Here is a 20868-nt window from a genome sequence, read left to right as displayed (position 1 = left end):
CAGTAACACTGTTACCCTGTTTTCACTGACTTGTTTTTCTGTTTCCTTTAGATAACAAGATTGGTAGGAATCATTGCTGCATTGCCTTTAGAAGGACTGCACTGAGGGGCTGGAGACACAGAGAGAATCAAAATGAAACAGGGACAAAGAAAAAGAGGTGATATGGACAACACTGAGAGGAGAATGCTTCCACTGTGCACAGGCACCAAATAAAAGACAAAATGAAGAAAAAAATCAATTATATTTCCTACCTGGTTGAACTAAGAAAAAGAAAGAAGAATAAAGAAATTATGGTTTGCTTGAACCAGGGGACGATGAAATCAAACACAGTCTGCAACTTTGAGTTTATCATTTCTCACCTTGAGACTGGACTTTGCCTCCAAAGGAAAGAGAGAAGACATCAACTTAAATCTAAACTCAACCAACAAACTGTACATAAAAAAAGGAACATTTGAATGTGCAGGTAGATTTTCAGACTTTTTTATTAAAAAAAAAAAGAAAAAAAGAAAGGAAGCAAAGTCTTGAAAAAAAAAACAGGTTGTCTTCCTTTGATATTAAGCTACATTATTTTCATTCTTTTTATTATTTGAGTAGTTTTCTAGAATATCAATGTTTTCGTAAATCTTTATTGCCTTAATTTTCTCAAACTTTGGAGAAAAAGTTTCCATAGTGTTGAATTATTAGAGAAAAAAAAGAATGAGTGATTGAATGATTTGAAAGGTTCTTGGAGTTTCAATGAGCCTTGAAGATGAAATATACAAAGCTATCTGTACAGGATTTTAAAAAAAAAGGTTGTATTTGTATGAAGATGATTTTAAATTATGTGGTGCAATGCAGCTGGTGTCGGTTCATAGGAAAAAAAAATTGTCTTCAATGTGACTTGTGGAAAGGGTGAATCCACTGCTCCCTGGAAAATGCAGTTTAGTTTAATCATGGGATAAAAGTTCTATTTCTTCATTGCATTTGTATTTTTTTGTTTTTGTTTGTTAAATTTTTTTAGTCATTTTACCTTCCAAAAAGTGTTTCTTTGCCTTGCCTGCTTTGCTTGTCACGCTGCAAAAAGAAAAGTAAAAAAAAAAAAAAGGAATATTTCTGACTTTGAGAAATAGCAGAAGAAAACGCAAGGATTTTTAAATGTGCAAAAGCAATAGTTTTAGTAAAACTGTTGACAGTTTCTTGAGTCTTTCTTAACTGTTGAACAAACGCAGCCTCCAGGTGGCACATTTTATACCAAAGATGAAGAAACTAGGTAGTGAAGAGATCTTCCTTATGTTGCTGAATCTTTTTTCTTGCTTTTCACGCTGTTGGTGTGTGAGCTGATTTTGCCAGTGACTGAGAACATGCAGTAGGTGTTTAACACAGTTGCCTCCTCCAGAGGACGGCTCTCTGAGACGTTTTGTATGTCATGCGATCAAATGTGGCACCATAACATCTGTTGGGAGACCAGACACCATGTGGTATGGAGATACTGAAAGCAGTGGCTGTACTGTAATTGAGTTGGTGTAGTATATTTTTAGCGATAAAGCGGCTTAATATGCATCAATTCCTGTGGTGTGTACTGTGTGAACTTGTATACACACCTGCTACACCATCCTTAGGCTAAATCGACCAATCTCACATCCCAAATGCCGACGCTGGCAGCAGTAGCTCATCAAGATGGCTTCCCAAAAAAACACTTTAGAGTTAATGATTTTGAAATTCATATTGTCTCAGTCCACACAACAAAACTGTTGTACAACCACTGTCTTGCCAAACACAAGCCATTGACAATGTGAGCAGGGCGATGATCTCTGTAAGATGAAAGGGCATTTCTGTTGAACAAAATAATTTTAGCTTATGTTTATCTCCTGAAAGGAGGAGAAGTTGTTTTTTCTTTTTGTGTTGCTTATTTTTGGTCTTTTTTTTTTTTGAGAACTGATTATGATATGTGAGCTGCTAAACACTTTTCAGTATTGGGGATTGAGGCTGACTTGTACCGGGGTGGATGTGGAAGCATTGCATCCCCAAAATTGACTATTTCAGGTTGGGAGAAAGACGATGGGTTGCACTGAGTCAAAGTGCATCAGTTAAGAAACAAAAACAAAAGAAAAAAAAAAAACACTAAATGGACTTTAACTGGCTGAAGCTGGCTCTGAGGTCGCATCTTCAAAGTCCCACCCACCTGACTCTCCACCAATGAAAGGAAGCTAATGGAAACAGAGGAACAGACATGAACAGAAAAAGGATGGTTCAACCAAAATCAAGCAGAAACAAACCTCTAACCGAGAGTAACCTATTGAAAGATGAGCGAAAGAGAGAGAGAGAGAGAGAGAAGAGAAAGCAAGAACAAAAGTAATATTTATGAGATCTTTTTTGTACAGGTGTGTAAAAGAAGATGCAAAAGAAATAACTTTGATGATGCTATTTTTTTATTTGCTTGGTCACATGCCTCCCATGTCTTTCAAATTGTGATTCTGAGAGTGTCTGTAGAACCAGTGGATATTGCTGTAGTTCCAAATGTCTCTTTTTTTTCGGTTTTCTTTTTAGACAAATCTTTCAATAAAAAATAAAAAAAATGTTTCAAACTGTCAACAGCCCTCTTATGTATTCAGGTAGTACAAGTCAGCACCACTAGAGTTCACTGTTGTGTTCAGTTTCAGTGACAGGTTGACAAACTGTCTGTTTTTTTGAGAGTTGTTTGTGTACAGTTTTAACAAGTCACTGGGGGGTTATACAGTTGGTCAGTTGGCAGACATAAAACAGAAGCATTTCAGATTTAAACAGAGATTGTTATACTTTACTACGGTGGCCCCGAGAGCTCAACTCACTGCAACTTCTGCGTCTATCAGTCTGATAACACATGCGCTGCAAATATCAACACAATGGGAACACAACATAAGTGTGCTTGGGAGAAATCAAGGGTCATGGATTGGAGTTGAAACCAGGCCGCTGTCTGTAGGACAACACCTTGATGAACAAAGTGAGCCCGCCCAGTCGTAGAGATTTTTTGCAGCACCCTTGTTTTTGCTCAACGTTTTTACAGAATTTGCAGTGCATTTGTGTATTTCCATGTGTTTCCATAAGGTGCACCGTGTTGATCTCTCATTGCCACCATACTTCACTGTCTCTCTTCTCCAAATTCCACTAGACACTTGAAGACAGAGCTGCCTGCAGTTTAATATGACATAAAATAACATGCTGAGCTCATCATATCTGTAAGGTAAGTTAAAGGTAAATTGTTGTTTATGCAACAGCCACAAAACATACAGTTAGTAGTTAAGCTTATGAAATACTAGAGAGAATCATTTATTAGACACAGTACAGGCAGTGCATCATATGAGAATCATGCATATCCTCTAGTCATCTCCAGTGCAGAGGGAACTGGGTTGTAGACTGGAACTGGAATCACTCCACAAATAGAGGGAATGTATACAGAATGGTAAATGACAGACAAGACAAGATCCACACTTGTATCCTTTAATAGTTGCCAATCACCTGCCGGCGAAATGTTTTGAACATACAGCCCAATCAACTCAGATTTCATGGCTTGCTCTCGTTGGTATAGCGACGACGGTACTGTATGTGTTAACCATCTAGACACCAGATAAAAAGTTGTTTGAATTTTTTCACCTGTCCACTGGTGTCAGCACTTATTTCAGGGCTGTGTGTGAATTGTCAGTATGACCAGAATCAGCAAATGAAAACCTTTTTGATTTTATATAATGTAAATGTTAGTATTAGTTTCACAAATAGAGTGTATGCAACTTAATGGCTTGATGTAACTTATATCTAAAATCATACGGACACATTTGCAAATGTTGCTCTCTACACTATTTATTAAGGAGATTTTCATTAATTCATTAAATGTGGAATATTGCTGTGTAGTTATAGTTTGAGATACATTGTGTAAACACTACAAAATCGCAAAGTGGTATCTCAAAGTGGTAAATGCATTAAGTGCAATTACATGTCATGTGTAAAACAGTAACAAAACATACAGTAGCAAGTGAATGTGTCATGCTTTTTGCCTGTAGGGCCCATGTGTGTATGAGAACACACAAGTAGGAATCTCAATTTAAGTTTACAGAGTTGAGATGATACAGCGTGCACAGAACAGACATATAGACATTTCTGGATGCTCTTCCTTCAATCATGCATCATTCAACCCCTGTGTCATCTTTTTGGAAATCAACAACCACCCTATGACATACATCTATACAGTAAGTGCATTTCCCTGAGGTACAAAATTAACTGTTTTAATATTTTTAGGCCTGTTTTTTCACTTTCAGTGAAACCAGAAAAAAACACACACACACAAAAACACCTTAGTAACTGCAGTAGTCTCCAGTTACTCACAGGATTACATCAACCCGCAAGGCTTTCAGTGGCAGATCATTCTCTTTGTAACTTACACTCTCAGAAGCAGGTGCGGACAAGTATGATGAAAATGACCATAACGGTCACAATGGTCAGTGCTGAAAATAGAAAGATAAGGCCAGCAAAGGCAGCGTTTGTCATGGGAAGAATTTGTTTCACTTCAGATGGGATCATGTTGGACATACCCAGCATGTAGCCCAAACTCCACCCTATGCTGGTGTTCTCCACCTGAGGAAGAGAAAAGGAGATTTCCCATTTATCTCACGGGGAAATTTACGTCAGTCAGCAATTACATCACTTAGCATGTCTGGAGAAGTTGAGAATGTCACACAAACGTCAAAAAGTCAAACAGATACAGCTCTGGGGCAAAATATGAGTAATAGCCCCCAAATAACAGCCCTCTGAAGAATCTAAATGTGTCTGTCTAGTAGCTTCCTCTTAAAGGACCTTTTAGCCGAGAGACTCCCAGACACCCTGTAGGCATTACATAGCACGCACATCACACTAACTCTGTTGTTGGTAGGACTGAAGATTGGGATTATTGCCAGCTGCTGAGAAACAATCTTGACTAAAGGGCAACCACCATGCAATTTGGAAACTGCGGCTGCAATGTGTGACTTTATGACACATGAGTGACTGTGTGTCACAGACTTAGGAATTCCCTTCTGCTGCTGAGCGAGTTCCATTGTAAAAGACGTCCCGCACCCTCAGGGCATCCCAGAGCAATACATTTCCTGGCGCTCTCTCAATCTTTTGAACACAGATGATTGGTATGTCATCCATCCATCTTCAATAGGTGTCAGTGGATGGCCTCATTCTCACTTATGCATCTAAGAGGCTGTTAATTGTCTATGAGTTGAGTAAGTATCTGAGTTGCTGGTGGCAACACAGCCACAGCTACTGACACCAAAGTGCTGTTTTTGTTTTCCATCTTTAAAGATGAGTAATATTTTGGTGCTAGAATACAGAAATGCAGAGATGTCTTGGTGAAACTTATGCAAGACTTTTTGTTCAACCCACCTCTTTTGCAAAGAGAATGTTTTTCCACGTCTCTTTGTCAAACTTGTATCCATCTGCCAGCATGGAGAAGATGTAGTGAGCTGCAAAACAGTAACCCTTTAGGTATCTGTCAGAGATCCATGTCTTTTCTTTTTGCAGCTGAAATAAAGAGAAACAGAGATCAGATTTGTGAGAATAATGATACAAGTTTATGGAAATTAATATTGATAAAATATCAATGTTTTAGTCAAGAAATATCCTAAATAAGTTTTGTTTTAAATCATAATAATAACTTTACAACTTGTATGCCTACAGTATACTTTCTTAGGACGTTAAGTGCACTTTTCACATCATGTATTGGGAAGGACCCCAACACTAAATCCCAAACAAGAAAATGCTGTCACACAACTTGCCACACCTCAGTTGGTGATGTTAAAGCAGATATGCTGCCCGAGGAAAAATACTCTCCTTTTTCCATGGAACTTAATCATTCCTTTTTTTTCAGATTTTTGATGTTTTCCTCTCTGCCCCATCCTCCCACCCCCCTCGTCTTTCCATTCACTTCATTTTTTCCCATCCCTTGTCATCCTTGTCACTCCTCGGTTATAGCTCTGAGCTATTTGAATCCAGCCCAGTTTCTGTCTTTACTCTATTTCCCGCCCTCCTACTCTCTGTGCTCACATACAGTATAGTCAGTATTTTACTCCATGGTACATGCGTTTCAGTTTCTGGTGTCAGACAACAGAATTTTAAACAGTAACTGAAATGAAGCCAATTTAGATGATTTGTTAACCAGCAGCCACCACCAAGCTCCTGCTGTGCTGCAGCAAAAATTATGACTGTGACGCCATCTTACAAAATCAACAAATACACAAGTTAAGTGATAAAGCCTGTGCTGTGATTTCTGTCGAATTTAATATGTAAAATGATTGCTCGGAGCAAAAGTTAGAGGCACAGACAGACACTTATCACTCAGTCACTCAGCATACATCTGACCAATGGTCTAACAACGTCAGTCAGTCATTTGTGTTTGTCCTTAGGCTGGCACCTGTGTTGCGGTGCAGCAAAAAATATAGTGATCAGTAGTTTCAATTCCTAATCAACATTTAAAATGGTGAATCGAACCCCACCTAGGGCAGGCCGTGAGAAACACAACGCAGAGGGCCAGATATGACATCGGCTACACAAACTTAGATCCAGATCTTCCACATATGGAAGTTTTCTTCCAGTATTCATTCCTTATTGCTTTGTTGTTTACCAATTTGAGGAACTCACCACTTTCCAATGCGTGTGGCAGAATTTCGTGACTGATGAGTTGAATTGATCAAGATCTGATGTGCCATTCATCAGCAGAGCCCTTGCAGTGTAGAAGAATCCAGCATATGCCTGTGAAGAACAAAAAAAAAACAGTGTAAGCTGCTCTGATTTCACGTTCACTTGTTCATTGTACTGGATTTGCACTGTGTGTTACCATAAAGTCCCCAGTGACTGGCGGCTGCTCCACCCCATCGTAGGAACAGTGAGATGAAGAACATGTTTCGAAATCAAATATGGACTTCACAATGCTCCTGCACTTTTCTGAGTCAGGGGCTCCCACCATGACGATATCTTGATCTGGGTTGTAGTTTTTTGGCTTCTTTGTGCACTCTGAGTCATAAATCGTTGAGGCTTTATGTGTAGTGTTGAAACCTTCAACGTAGCAGGGGTTCAGGACAAATGCTGGGTCAGATGATTCCTGGAACATTGAAAAGAGGAAGAAATTATCATTAGAAGGAATGGAGGGTGAGGAAATGAAAACCAACTGAAAGACATATCATGTATAATAAAACATTAGCTGTCTGCATATGAAATCCAGGTCCTGATGTAAATACCTGTTCCAAATTTATACCCATTACACATCCTCACAGCATGGCACATTTTTCATGCTACAAATCCTATTTGTTTCAAGAATGAAGTTATAAGTTACCAGAAATAATGCATTTCTCGCAGACTAACTTGACGACATTCACAGCCCGATCAATAATACTTAATGACATAATGCATCTTAGACTGGTCTCCCTCCTCCTTCTTGGCAACTCAGGGACAGCAGTGTTTATCAATCAATCCTTTACGAGGCCCTAATGGAGTTTGACTTAGACATGCATACAAAACAAAGCACACATTCCCACTGCCACATGCACTAAAACATGGATGGGAAGAAAGAACCACTATCCTTTTAGAGGTTTGACCTTGAATCAATTTCTTCTACACACACACACAGACACACATGTGTACTACCTGTATTATTTTGTCCAGAATCCGCTTCTCAGCCTCATTTTTGCCATAGCAGAGGAAGCTGTGTGTGTAGACATTGTATGGGTAACCATATAGTTTGACAGGCATGTAGTCTGGTCCTGTGAGATTATAGTCGACTGCGAAAGCAATCTGGGTTGATGCTCCGCCAAGGTCCATAGATCCTACTGTCTTTGCCCCATCTGGCCGGATATAAGCATTAAGTATGTTCTTCTGTAAGTTGGGGAAGCAAAATGCATGATGAACCATTACATACTGTAATCAACATATATGTTTGTGTAGAAGATATACCGGATGGCTCAATGGCACTGCCTTACTTGAATAAAATTCCCCCCGAGGTAGTTGACAGTGATCCACCCATATAGCCCCTCCTCTTGACCAGTAATGATGGAGGCATTTTGGAAGGAGAAGGGCAAAGACATCAGGTAATCTCTGAGACTTTCCATGACTTCATTGGACCTCTGCTCATCCTGCTCACTTGTGGCAAAAAAGAAAAAAAAGAAATGCAATTACAGACAAAATCTGAAACAGTGTCATCAAGGGAATAATCTTCATAAGTACATAGACAGTGATATACAGTCGATAATGACATTTTAACAATGATAAAGTTGAAGGAGTGAGTCTGGCTCTGTCCAAAGCTCATTAATTAACACATTATATCTCTTTTTATTTAATACATACGAACCAATGACTTTCTGGAGTATTCTATTCTATTCTATTCTGGAGTTTATCTCGGAGAAATGTTTACCTGTGAACGGAGCCAGGCTGGTTGTGCCCAGCTCCCAGTCTTTATACTAAGATAGAAAAATCATCTCTGGCTTTATGCTCATATTTACCTCACAGTCACTTACTGTAGGTTGCAACAATCATCTTATTAGTATGAGAATAATTCCAAAAATGTCTACTACAACATCGTCTGCTGTATCATCTTGGGAACTTCAATTAAATGATTTACTCAAATTGTATTTTAGACTTCTCATTAACATAATGTTTCTCTACGCTAAATGTTTGAATGTCTATTCAGTGCAGTGTTTGCCTGTACAAGTTGTGACCACAGCACTGTGGAGCAAACTGAAGGATCAAATCAGCCCTTGGAGAAGTGGCATGAATTTTATGACCTTTGCAACTCAGTAAACATCTCATGCACCTATTCGCTGCTGTGAGAAGACGCCATATTTGGTCTTCTGGGGTCTGCAGTCCAGACAGGTTTTATTGCTACTTTGGGGGAGAACGTGGTATGAATGAAGTAAAATTGGTCTGGTACTTCCTACCACTTTCCAATAGGCTCAGTAACAGTGAGATACTATCCTAAAGTTATCAGTTATGTTATCACTGTCTTACTGTAGCAGTCTCATTCCAGCTGTAGCTCCAAGAAAGAGGGGTGTGGTTTCCCATTTTTTAGCGGGAACAGATTCCATGATCGCAGTCATGCAAGTATTGAATGCGTTCCATGACTTCATGTCTTTTTCTGGGTCAACTTTCATTGCTGAGATACCCTCACCTGCAGGCACAAGACCAAGCAAAGAAATCATATTCATAAGCACAGGCCACGAAAACACAAGATAAAGTTAATTATTTTAATTATTTTAACTTTTAAAAGCTGATAAGCTTTGTCTTTTAATTTTTCTCTGTAGCCTACTGCATTCTGTGCAGTAGGCTGTATTTTTTTTTCTTTTTTTTTTGAGTAATAGAAAGTGTAAACATTTTACATACAATGCTACAATGTGCTCTCCACGTTGCAGAGACTTACCAGCAACTCTACAGTTCTTTTTCTCCACCACTACTCCTGTTTCATTCTCCTTCTCCCCAGGCCACTCGTACAGGTACACAGTGGAACGAGATGACCCAGCGTCTATCACTATGCCATACTGAGACCAAGAAGAAACAAAAAGTAACATCACAAGGTCACATTTGTCATTGGGCCCAACTGATTCCCTTCGTACTTCAAGTAATGAAAGATCTAAAAGCCAGGTTGTTTTAAACTACAGAGAGGCAGCTGCTACATCCACCACCCTTCCTGAGCCCCTTTAAAAAAACTACACATAATCCCTTGGGACCACCATCCATCACCAAGCTAACACATTAGGAAACTTCAGTCCCTGACTCTGACATGTACTGTAGATAATGTCTGGTAACATGGTCATATTTACAACTGAGAGGGTGTTTGCTTGAGTGTTTGTATGTCTGTCACACTCTCTATATGCATCTGTGTTATGTTTCTTAATGATCTTTTACTCTGCTGTAGTGGAAAATAAGGGTGTAGTTCTGGACGTGTGTGCACATGCATGTGTGTGCTCACCTCTAATGAATACTCTTTAACACCCCAGGTGTCCTGGATGATGGCAACAGCAACAAGGGCGGCAATACTGGCCAACAGCAGAAGAATAACTCCTGCTACACGACACCCGCCCCCATTGTTCTTGGATCCCATTTCTGTTGGTAGGAAATTGAGTTTAAAAGTAGTCAAAGTAATGACACTCAGAAATTTTAAAACAGATGATAAACCATGCACCTGATAAGTGTTCAAGATCTGGAGCTACTGTAATGCAAACTTCTACTGTTTAAAGTCCCCCTCCCACGACCATTTTTGGTTATTTTTAAACATTCTCTGTGGTCTTTAAATTGTGATTATGAAGTTTTTAGCCAAAATCACAAAACCTGTGCCATTTCCCAGGGCTCTCCTTCTGCACAGCATCAGCAGCTCATTAGCAATGCGCCTCTGGAGGGTGGGCACCCACCCCCTGCTCGCTGACAGCTGGACATTGTACAATTACCGATTCAGTGCAAAACTGCACACTGGGATTTGATCCCAGACTGGAATATAATCCTTGCTCACAGTGCAAGCTGCTCTACCAGGTGAGTTATACCTGTTGTCTTTCACCTCTGAGCCAGATGCAGAGGGGGGCGGGAGCTTGTAGCACTAGTCCCCTCCCCTGGAGCTGTGACACGTCAGCTCCAGTCTCCCTGAAACTGCCAGTTTGCGTCTGCCATTGGTTCACAGCAATTTGAAAGCAGAAAAACTCAGAAATGCAATTTTGCACTTCCTTTTCTGCTGATATGTCCTCTAACACAAGAAAAATGCCACAGGAACATGTGAAAAGCACGAAAAACACGATTTTCATGGGAGGGGGTCTTTAAGATATTGAGAATCATGCTCGTCAGGATGAATTTATTTTTCTCTATGCGTGTTATCATTGCAGACAGTGACAACCACAAGATTATGATATATTTTATTAAATAGTTTTATCATCTGCAGGGAACAACACCACTTTATAATTCTTCAAAGATGTGGGATGAGGGTTTCAAATGTGACTCAGGAGAATTTAGGGGTTAACCGCTTTTGATGGTTTATTTGTCAGCAGGAAGAAAACCCTGGGAGCTACTGTAAGCTGTACAACAACAAACAGCCAGCACATTCTCTCTCCATTATTTGGATTTACTTGTTTTTATGAGCTTGACTTGCAGGTGTAGTTGGACTCGAATGAATCACCTAACCACTTAATTTAAAGCCCAACTGTGACTGACAAAATTTATCCAGGAGGAAATTCAGAGTGTAATGGTGTAGAGCTGAATTGCACTGGGCATAAAATTGTTGCCAGATTTATATATTGCTCAACTCCTAGCAAAGTGAAAAGCTGCAATTTACATGTTTTCCACATTTAAGTTTCCCTTACGTCTATGAAGACGTAACAAGACCCTGAAATGTAAAACAAATATACTTAAAACTGCAGGCCAAGGACAAATTATCACCTCAGAGAAATTCTAATCATAGTGAAAACATGCAAGAATCTACTCTGTTTGATTTTCATGTTTATATTCAGTCACTGTAAACTCAGACCAGATCCACCACATGCGCTTTAAAGACGGAAACTAAAAAACAATTCTCTTATGCAAGACTTCTGGCCTCTCACATGCTTTTCTCATGCGCTCATATACTGTAGAGGTGCAACATGGCTGCTATTACAGGTCAGTCTGTAACATGAAAATTGTCCTTGTATATCTAGAAAACACCCTTTTTGTTTATTTTTTTTTTAATCTTTAATTTCCTTATTTCTTCTATGTGCTTTATGTCTAACCTCTGCCAAAGTTACAGAGGGAAGGCATGCACACTATGTACAGATAATCTATATTTAAAGCTACAACTAAACTTAGCAAAAGTTATGTTATGTAATGAAGTGAACTGAATATATACAGTAGTCTATCTATTGAGAATAGTAAGGTGGGAGTCGAGTAAAATGAAAAATACAAAAAACACTGGGTATTAGTCAACTATGCTGTGCTTAAACCTGCTGATACATACATGCTGTTTTTTTGTTTTGTTTTGTTTTTTTTAGCAATTGGTCGTCATGGTGGCAATATTGCAATTACAACCTTGTGTCTGTTTAAAGCTATTAATTATAGCTGTGTCAGCCTTGTCATGGGTGTGATTATTATGCAATCAAAATCAAAAAATTGGAAGAGTAAGAAGCAAAACAACCATTCTCTTCTCTCTGCATCTCTCATGTTTACATTTTGCTTAATTTTCTCTCAAACTGTCACATGCCAAAATAAATATTTGACTTCAGATCAGCATACTGCTAAAACACCTGATTGATAGTGTTTGCTATTGTGTTAAATTACTGCTGTTTAAGTTACCACAGCAACATTGGTGTGAAACAAGCAGGTTGAAGCTGTTAGACAAGGTGTGATTAGACCCAGGTGACATTTTAACAAGCATGTCTAACGTCTGGGGGAGATGCTGCTTTCTGTTTGCTGAACGCTTCACATTCATGTATGTGACATGACAGTTCATAAGGATTTTTTCAGTGTGGGTGACTTCCTTAATAGCTACACTATGGAATCATTGATTTCCCATATTTATCATACGAGGATGAAGAAAAAAACTCTGCTCACAGCAACATGAGCTCATTGATCTCTGGCTTTGCAGAGTGGCTAGTGGTTAGTCATCCTCATTCTCAACATCAGTCTTGTCCTGCTGGCTGCCACTAACATTCAGCAGCTGCCCACGACTCACAAAATGTGTACATTACTACAGCTAAACCAGCAGTGATTTGGTTTCTACTGTCCATGTAACTTTACTCACTGTACTGTATGTTACATTGACAATTGTGTTTTGTACATCAGTTAATGTGAACTAATTTACATCACAAAGTGTTGAAAAGTGGAGTAAACAGAAGTCAGACAAGCAACACAAAATAGTAATTTGGTTATATTTAAATTTAGTTTTAAACATACAATATTTGCATATTGAGTTGAACATGTTTATGAATATCTTCATCTTTACAAAAATAGAATTTGAGTAAAGCAATTATATTTCTACTTGAATATAACAGTGTAGCAGCGTTAAACATATTTATGCCCATGAATTAGAATACTGAACTTCTTCAGGATTTTCTATTTTGTGTCATCCATCTATCATACTGTGCTGCACTGGATAAAATACATCTAAATTTACTGGTGTCACCAGAACAGCCCCCTCTTCTTTACACTAGTGCCCAATACCCATTCTCACCCAAAAATCTTTGCATTCAAGCTTCATTCAGTCAGTTTCATTCAGTGTCTCTGCAAAGGACAGCCATGTGGAGCAGGTAACCTACCCACAAAATGGCAAATGTTGTTATTGTTATGCTTGTACGAACTGGTCCTCAAGAAGTTGGGAAGTGAAGCATGAATACTTGAACACTAACACACCCCAAAGATCAGTTTGGAACGTGTATGTATACACAGTGAAGCAGACTTCCCTGGGAATTAACCCCATGAACATGAGTGTGTTTTTATTTAGCAATTTAGTATTTATATTATTACTTACAACAAAAAATGTGTAGGTAATATATAAATGCACAGGAACGAGAAGAAAAAGGCCTTTGTTAGTTTCTTACCTTAAGAGCTGGTTTGTAGATCCAAGCTGGGAGTGGGAATGAGATGCCTCTGAAGAGTGGATGAAGAGACACAAGAAACAAGAGAGCAGCTAAGTGAGAGAAGGAGAGAGAGGGGGAGAGAGAGAGTATGATATGTCTGAAGAGTGATTGGTCCACAGGAATGGTGTACCCCAACAAAACACACACACACACACACACACACACACCACACACACATAAAGAGAGAGAAAGAGAGAGAGAGAGAGTGAACGTGGGAGGAGCAAAGTAGCTACACAAACCACCACTCCCCCCACAGAGCAGCCAGCCCAGGAAATGCAGCTGGTGTGTGATGCAGGGCTGGTTCCTGTGTGTAGCCTAACGGTTAAGCACAGATACACAGTAACTATTTGTGAGTATGCATGAAATAATGTGGGGAGAGAGAGAAGGAGTTTGGTGGTAGAGTTAATTGACGTAATCAATAAGTATTAAGTGCAGTATGGCTGAGTTGCTGCATGGGATATCACACAGTCAGCTTTTGTTAGCCAGGCATGAGTTGGAGGACAATGAAAAGCACAGGATCAAATACTGTATGAGAAATCAAGGAGTGTTTTGATATTTGCAAAAAAAAAGAAAAAAAGAACTCCACTGTGAAAATTATGAGTCGTTTGTAGGAAAGTGCTGTTGTGCAAATGGAAATTATGCTGTAATTGTGTTTATTTGTTTTGCTTTCAGAGGCAGACAGTAAGGAGCTGAAAGCACACGTGTCCACACATGCACGTTGCATGTGCATTATATCACATTTGAGGAAGTGGAGTGCATCAGCCACCAAAGTCCATATCAGCAGCCAAAACAATTTCTACAAGTTCAGAAACATCTGCAACCAACTGATAACAACTGATCAATTCTATAGCATGAGCATATGAGCATGCCCCATTTCTTCATTAATACATTTGACTTACCAAACATAATAATTCACCAGCTCTCCTACTGGAAATGGCGATGCTCATATAGGTCTGCAAAAAGCTTGCAAGAGGAAGTCATGACTGTAGCAGAACCCACATTGAGCACTGAACAGCCAATTTTCAGGAGTCAGAGTCAATTGACTAGTCAAGGGTTGCTCATCAGCCTCTGACAATAGTTGTATAATGTCTTCTGTGGCTCTGTGTGGTTGTTTTAAGATTGACATTTGCATTTAGCAGTTCAGAGAACCTAATAAAATGGTTAATGGAAAATGCAGCATCTAGCAATTTGTGAGTTGGCCCTCACAGGGAGCTGAATGTCAGCATCTCTTCATCTGCTCTTTCAATTTTTACCCTTTTCTTTTAGCTCTCTTTCAAGTCTAACTTTACATAGGAGCAACACAATTACATGGATTTTACATTTAACACCTCAATAAGGATGTGAGTTGATGCTGTATATAGAGGAGACACATGAATAATGTTTAGTCAGCATTTTGCATGTTTATTAATGTGGGAGTTTAAATGTTGAGTGAATGGTTTTTAGATATAGTTTCATTTGAAAAATCATTATATCTGAAGGCGATTCTCAGGTTTTCTTGCTGTTATGGTCAGGCAGGAGAAAAACCCAGCTCCACCTGCACCCATAAATAGTAGTCAAACTAAGCTTTGTTAATTGCAGTCTCATTTAGCCTGAGCTGTAGCCACAGGCTTAAGACCTCTCTGAGCTAAACTAACTAGGAATGTGAACAACACTCCAGGGTCTGAAGATTTTGCAGATGGCCACTTTTTCTCCACTCTGCTGCACTTTGCTTCATTACATATTTCTGATTTTGACATCATCATTTCCAACCATTTTTTAGGTAAATATAAACAGATATGCTCTCCAGCCTATCCCATACTTGACTGGGATGACTATTTTATTCTGTTTTGTTCTGTTCTCTTTTCTTCTATTCTCTTCTCTTCTCTTCTCTTCTCCTCTCCTCTCTTTTCTTCTCTCAGCGTGTGGGTGGTCTGCTAGTCTCTGGCCACTGTCTTCTACAAAGAAGACACTGTCCAAGTCAATTATATGTCTGATTCAGTGGGCAGTGAACGAAGATAAAGTATTTTTAGCTGCCTAACGTGAGACCTAAAGTCCACTGGTCTAAATGAAATGGAAAGATGGGATGCTGAAAATTACATTTGCACCAAGAGAGGAAATAGAAGAAAGGCAGGGAGCTCCTGTTTAACTTTCTGTTTCAAGCTTGCTGGATATAGATTACAAACCTAGTGGTCTTTCTGAGGGAGTTTTACGAACTTGTTTGATGAGGAGTTGAAACCATTCCAGTGTTGCTGACTGAACATGATTTATGAGTAAGCTGTACTTGTGTTACCATCCTGAAGCACTGATGAAGGACAGATGTTGGAGTATATCTTTGTAATCTAATATCTTCCATCTATTTTTGCTGAGTAATAGAAGAAGCTATCAGAATCTTCTTCCCCACATTTTGCTGGCACATTGTTATATTTCTTCGCACTTTACCGCAACCGCCTGTTTATGGGAAAGCATGGAACAAACCACAGAAGTGTATCTAATGTCTGCGCACTATACTGCTGATGCAAAGAACATAGATAGAACACCCTCTAACACCCAAATGCTTTAAAAACATCATACAGGGAACATTTCTATTGACGGTCTGCCAAATGTTTTTATTGAACATGTTTAATTGAGGCATCTACTGTCAAAAGGAAATCTGATGTGTTCGAGCTAATGGCAGTTAGTGACATGTTGAAACCTGAGAAAATATTTTGCCTCTGGGTTAGGGTTGGGATTTTCACAAAGAGAATGAATAAATTATTGTCATATAATAAATGATATATAATAAGAAATGTTTTTAAATGAATTCCATATTGTATATTGTGATTGTACTTGGAGTCCAATAATGACTAGTATTTTCTTTAATTATCAACATCACAATATACAGGTGAGCACTGTATTTTACAGGATTCAGAACAGAACTCCACAAATAACATCCCACTATATGTTTTAATCCTTGATGTTTTACCCTATCTGTGCTGCAAAAAGGTCACAAGGAAAATGTCTTGTGATAATGTTGTTGTGAGAATATTTTTTTATTTCAGTGAAATATTATTGAAGCGCACACAGATTGGCTTGTTGCTGCAACCTGCCCTTATGGCCTGTCATAAATAATATCTAAGTTGTAATACAAGTAGTTCTATATTATTTTTTATTGGTACAACTGCATTCATTTGAACTTCCTCAGTGAACTACTTTGACAAATATTATGAAATATATATTTATATATTTTTATTGGTAAGAAAACTACAGACTTTTTGGAAAACATACCAACTGTATGTCTGAGATATCATTATTCTTGTTCGAGACTGAGCTGTAGTGGTATGAAGCCTTCTCACCCATTGAGCCGCTTTCCATCAAGCTCACTGCATTACCAACTACACATTAAGACCATTGATAGTTTGCTGAGATTTGGAAAGCTGTCCATAGAGGTTCTCGCTAATTGTATGTGTGTCTGATGTGTGGCTTTCAAAACACGCTAAATACCCCATCAGGAAATGTTGTGGCTGATGTTGTGGAGGACTTGAGGCACTTCAAATCCGCAGAGAGACTCATGGCTTCACAATTGAAATATCTTACTTTGTACAGTGGGTGATAATGGGGTTTGCTCTGTTTCCTTCCATGTCTCTGCCTCAATAGATGTCTTGCTTTTTTCTTGTAAGTTCTCCTACTCTCTTTCTGATACTGATACTTTAAAGTTTTCCAAGACCCTTTGCCCACAGTTCTAGTCTTACTTGTACACCCCCCCCCCCCCCCCCCCCCAACCATGATGTTATTCATCATTTTCAACATACGTATATATAAAAAATCTTACTTTATATTCTGCAGCCTGACAATTTGCATATGAACTGTAATTCATTATCAATCAGATACTATCAAACTATATGCCACACTGATTAACAGCCCTCAGGTCACAGTTTGACAGTATCAGTCAATGCCAGTTTTTAGGTCTGAAGCTCAGAAAGTGAAAAAAAAAATACATATAGGCATGTATGATCCATCAGTTCTCTAATGCATGGTTTCTAATGTGTGGCCTGGTGCACTTTAAATGCAGAGCCCTGCATTTGTCCTCACACTCATCTCCTCCTCCCATTGCTTCATCCACCTCAAACCCAACCCAGGTCCCCTGTGGCAGCCTCGGTCTCTACTGTCTGTATGGTGATGACGTAGTCTCTACATACAGCAGCAAACACTCCTCCACTGATATTATAGAGAAAAGCCTCCCTGGTAAAGATGTAACACAACCCCATATCTCCTGCATAATAAAGCTGTGAAATGACACCCATCACACTGTAATTGAATTATCACAAAGGAAACACTTATCCTAATAGAATTTTGATTATAAGTGTTCACAGCAATTGTTGCATAGTTCAATGTGAGACATTAAATTCTGACCATGTAACGTGATCTTTGAGGTCTCAGGGGTAGTTGTGACTTCAAATTCAGTTATGAGGGGATGGCTGCTAGATTATTGTGTTTTCCCATCTGATGTCCCCTAAGTGAAGAAATGCCTATGGCAAGCAGCATTCAACCAATAACCTCAAACAATAGATATCTGATATGCTGAGCCTATGGTAAACAATCCAATTGACATCATATTGGACTGCACTACAACACTGGTACTGGGGCAATGTCTGATAAAAACTTACCCTTTTATGGTGAAAACTGTCTGAATATTTATTGGCTGCACTTACTGCACTGTAATCCTCAGTCCACACCCTAATTCATAATCTAACTAAAAAACTATGTGAGAACAGCAAGACTGTCTCATCAACAGCGAGCTCAGTGAACACAAAAGGCCATCGAATGTCTTCCCTTCTAATGGGTTTGGATGTTACAGCTACTGTATATTTGACCTAACTGAACCCGAGCAAAATGAATGAGTCATGATAAAACAAAGTATAAGAGCTAAGAAAAAGAGTGTCTTAAATAAATGTAAATATAATGACCCTTATAAAACATTTTAGCACAGAACCCTAAAAGGTTTCTTACTTTCATTCAAATGTGGGACTCACAGTGGATGGTTAAAAAAAAAAGATCATAATTGTTTGTGCTGAACCAGATATATTCTTAATCTACACATTATTTTTTCTTACTCTTACGTGTGTTATGCTGGTAGCAGATTTAGTATCAAGCTGCTAGCCTCCAGCGTAGATGAAGAGTAGGGTATATACAGTATACACTTCACTACACAATACACTTCTTCCCAGAGCCTGTAAAGAGATACATTTGTTGAGTTCCACTTAGGGTTGCTAGTGGCATGATTAAAGGTTCTTTTAACAAGATTTAACAAAACACAACAGTTTTCTCTGCAGATACATAGTGGAGTAATAGCAACAGTAATAGTATCCTGAGTGGAAAACTAAATAACACATATATACTGTATTTGTGATGTAATGTTAAGTGTCTCATATTTGTTTTGGTATCCGGTCTGGCAGCAAGTGCATGTTAGTACATGCGAGTTGCTCTTGCAAATCTTTGGTCCTCCACCCCATGTTTACAAACTCACAGGCCCCGCCCCACAGGAACTAACTTTTGAGAAGTAATGGCCCAAATCCAAATCTGCAGGGGGACTGTGGTTCCATAAAGTTTTACTGGCTCCTTTGGTGTTTGGTGTTATCAGTAATGTCATTTGCTTGATTGCAGCAGAAAAGACCAAGGCTGAATTTATGTCCCAGTCCAACCATTCAGGCAATACTGGTCTGGCTTTACTGAGATGTAGAACCCACCCAGCAGCTGAAGGGCTCAATGTGTGAGTATATCCTGCAGATAAATATGCTGTGATTTCATCATCAGGTGTAGTGAGCCTAAATCATCTACCATATTATTTATCAACACTATTCGGTGGTCAAGGGAATCTCTGAACTCTGCACAGAGCCAAAGCTACACCTGTGAGTATAAATGTTTGACAGCAGTTAAGTTACACTGTCTGCATGCACTGAGTGTATTTCTCAGCAGTCACACAATACTGAAAGTTTAGCTCCTCAAAGCCGCTTTGCCTGGCAAAGGCACCGCAATCTACTACAGACAGCGTTGTCCACTCTCAACATCTTTCTATAGCACACAGCAGCGTATTTGACCCAAAGATATAGTGGCTATGTGAAGGTCAGGTCATGTTTAGGTACATACTACCTCGTGTCAGTGTCACCAGCATATTTTGGGATGTGGGTCATCCAATAACAACTGGTTGGCTGTCAGTTGATGGAAGATGTGACAGCCTCTCTCCTGGGTAATACCATCCCCTTGTGGGTAGACCAAGAAACTACAACTTTAGAGACATTTTTACCCACTGATAATTTCAGCTATACACAAATTTACAACAGTACATTGATGGAGAGCAGCACTATAGCTCCACAATGTATCTCCACCACTGTGAAACATTCCTGATGTTGTACACAATGGTATTGATCCACTTATCCCAAATATAACAAAGATGTTCTAAAAGATTAACAAAAGCAACTAACTGGTCTTATTCATACAATCTCTTTCACTATATCCCATAAAAAGGTTATGTCAGAATTTGATTTGATGATTGTTTCACATTGTCCCCTGATGCCAGTAATATCTACAGTAATGGGCTGATCTGTTACTGTAAATTGCTTGAAAATGATGTCCTATTTATTATATTATAGTTTCAAAAAATTACCAGCAAACAGCTCTGTTTCAGTTTTATTCCCTAATTGCCCAATACTTTTCAGTAATACCCATTATATTCCTTCAACTTGGCATTATCATGACTTTACTTGACTGGTATTTCTAGGCAATTTCCTCACATTACCACAAACTCACTACATAATAAACAGTCTAATTTGCTGTAATTTCTTTCTTTGCTTTTCTTTTTCTTTTTAATTTTTTGTCTTTTTTGCCAGAGAGAGGGGGAATGACATGCAGCAAAGGGCCGCCTGATACGGGATTCGAACCAGCGCTGACTGCAGCGAGGACCACAGCCTCTGCGCATGGGGTGCCCACTCAACCCACCGCTGCACATGGCGCCCCTGTTGTAATATCTTTGCATCATTTCACAATTAAAGGTAACCTTGTTAACTAAACTCTTACTTTTTCATATCCTTTTAGTAAAATATTTTACCAGAAAGATGTAAGGCATGTCTTTGACTGTTAATAGGATATATGAAGATTTTATACTCCATTTTATTTTATATTAGTAAACAAAAAATGCCTTCTAGCATGACATTTTCTCTTTAGCAATTTGCACAACCAGATTAAAAAAACACAGGATGAGATGTTACATAATATCCTTGTGCGAGCACATACAAAAAGAACTGGTGGACTTGTCAGTGAATGTTAGATGGTAAATTGGTAAATTGAATTT

The 20868-nt window shown here is 38.9% G+C and overlaps 2 protein-coding genes across 2 annotated transcripts in view; one reads left to right on the top strand and one right to left on the bottom strand.

The window, feature by feature from the left end:
* The window catches only part of LOC310999637 (RNA-binding motif, single-stranded-interacting protein 3-like), a gene marked incomplete at its 5' end in the record, with an annotated part of 106628 nt that extends 106043 nt beyond the window's left edge, over positions 1 to 585 (top strand). Inside the window, one exon of the mRNA XM_083990155.1 lies at positions 52 to 585. Coding sequence (XP_083846281.1) covers positions 52 to 55 — 4 coding nt within the window. The 3' untranslated portion in view covers positions 56 to 585. The remainder of the gene's footprint in view (positions 1 to 51) is intronic.
* Positions 586 to 4395: 3810 nt separating this feature from the next.
* Positions 4396 to 10078, bottom strand: entpd3 (ectonucleoside triphosphate diphosphohydrolase 3; the record flags this gene model as incomplete). The annotated part of the gene is made up of 9 exons (XM_083990309.1): positions 4396 to 4584; positions 5377 to 5514; positions 6631 to 6741; positions 6827 to 7090; positions 7633 to 7860; positions 7965 to 8124; positions 8989 to 9148; positions 9398 to 9515; positions 9947 to 10078. The coding sequence occupies 9 exons, from the start codon at positions 10076 to 10078 to the stop codon at positions 4396 to 4398; spliced, it is 1500 nt and encodes a 499-aa protein (XP_083846435.1).
* Between the last annotated feature and the right edge of the window lie 10790 nt (positions 10079 to 20868).

Source organism: Trachurus trachurus (assembly GCF_905171665.1).
Source record: "Trachurus trachurus genome assembly, chromosome: 16".
NCBI lineage: Eukaryota > Metazoa > Chordata > Actinopteri > Carangiformes > Carangidae > Trachurus > Trachurus trachurus.
This window is presented reverse-complemented; position numbering and strand designations above follow the sequence as displayed.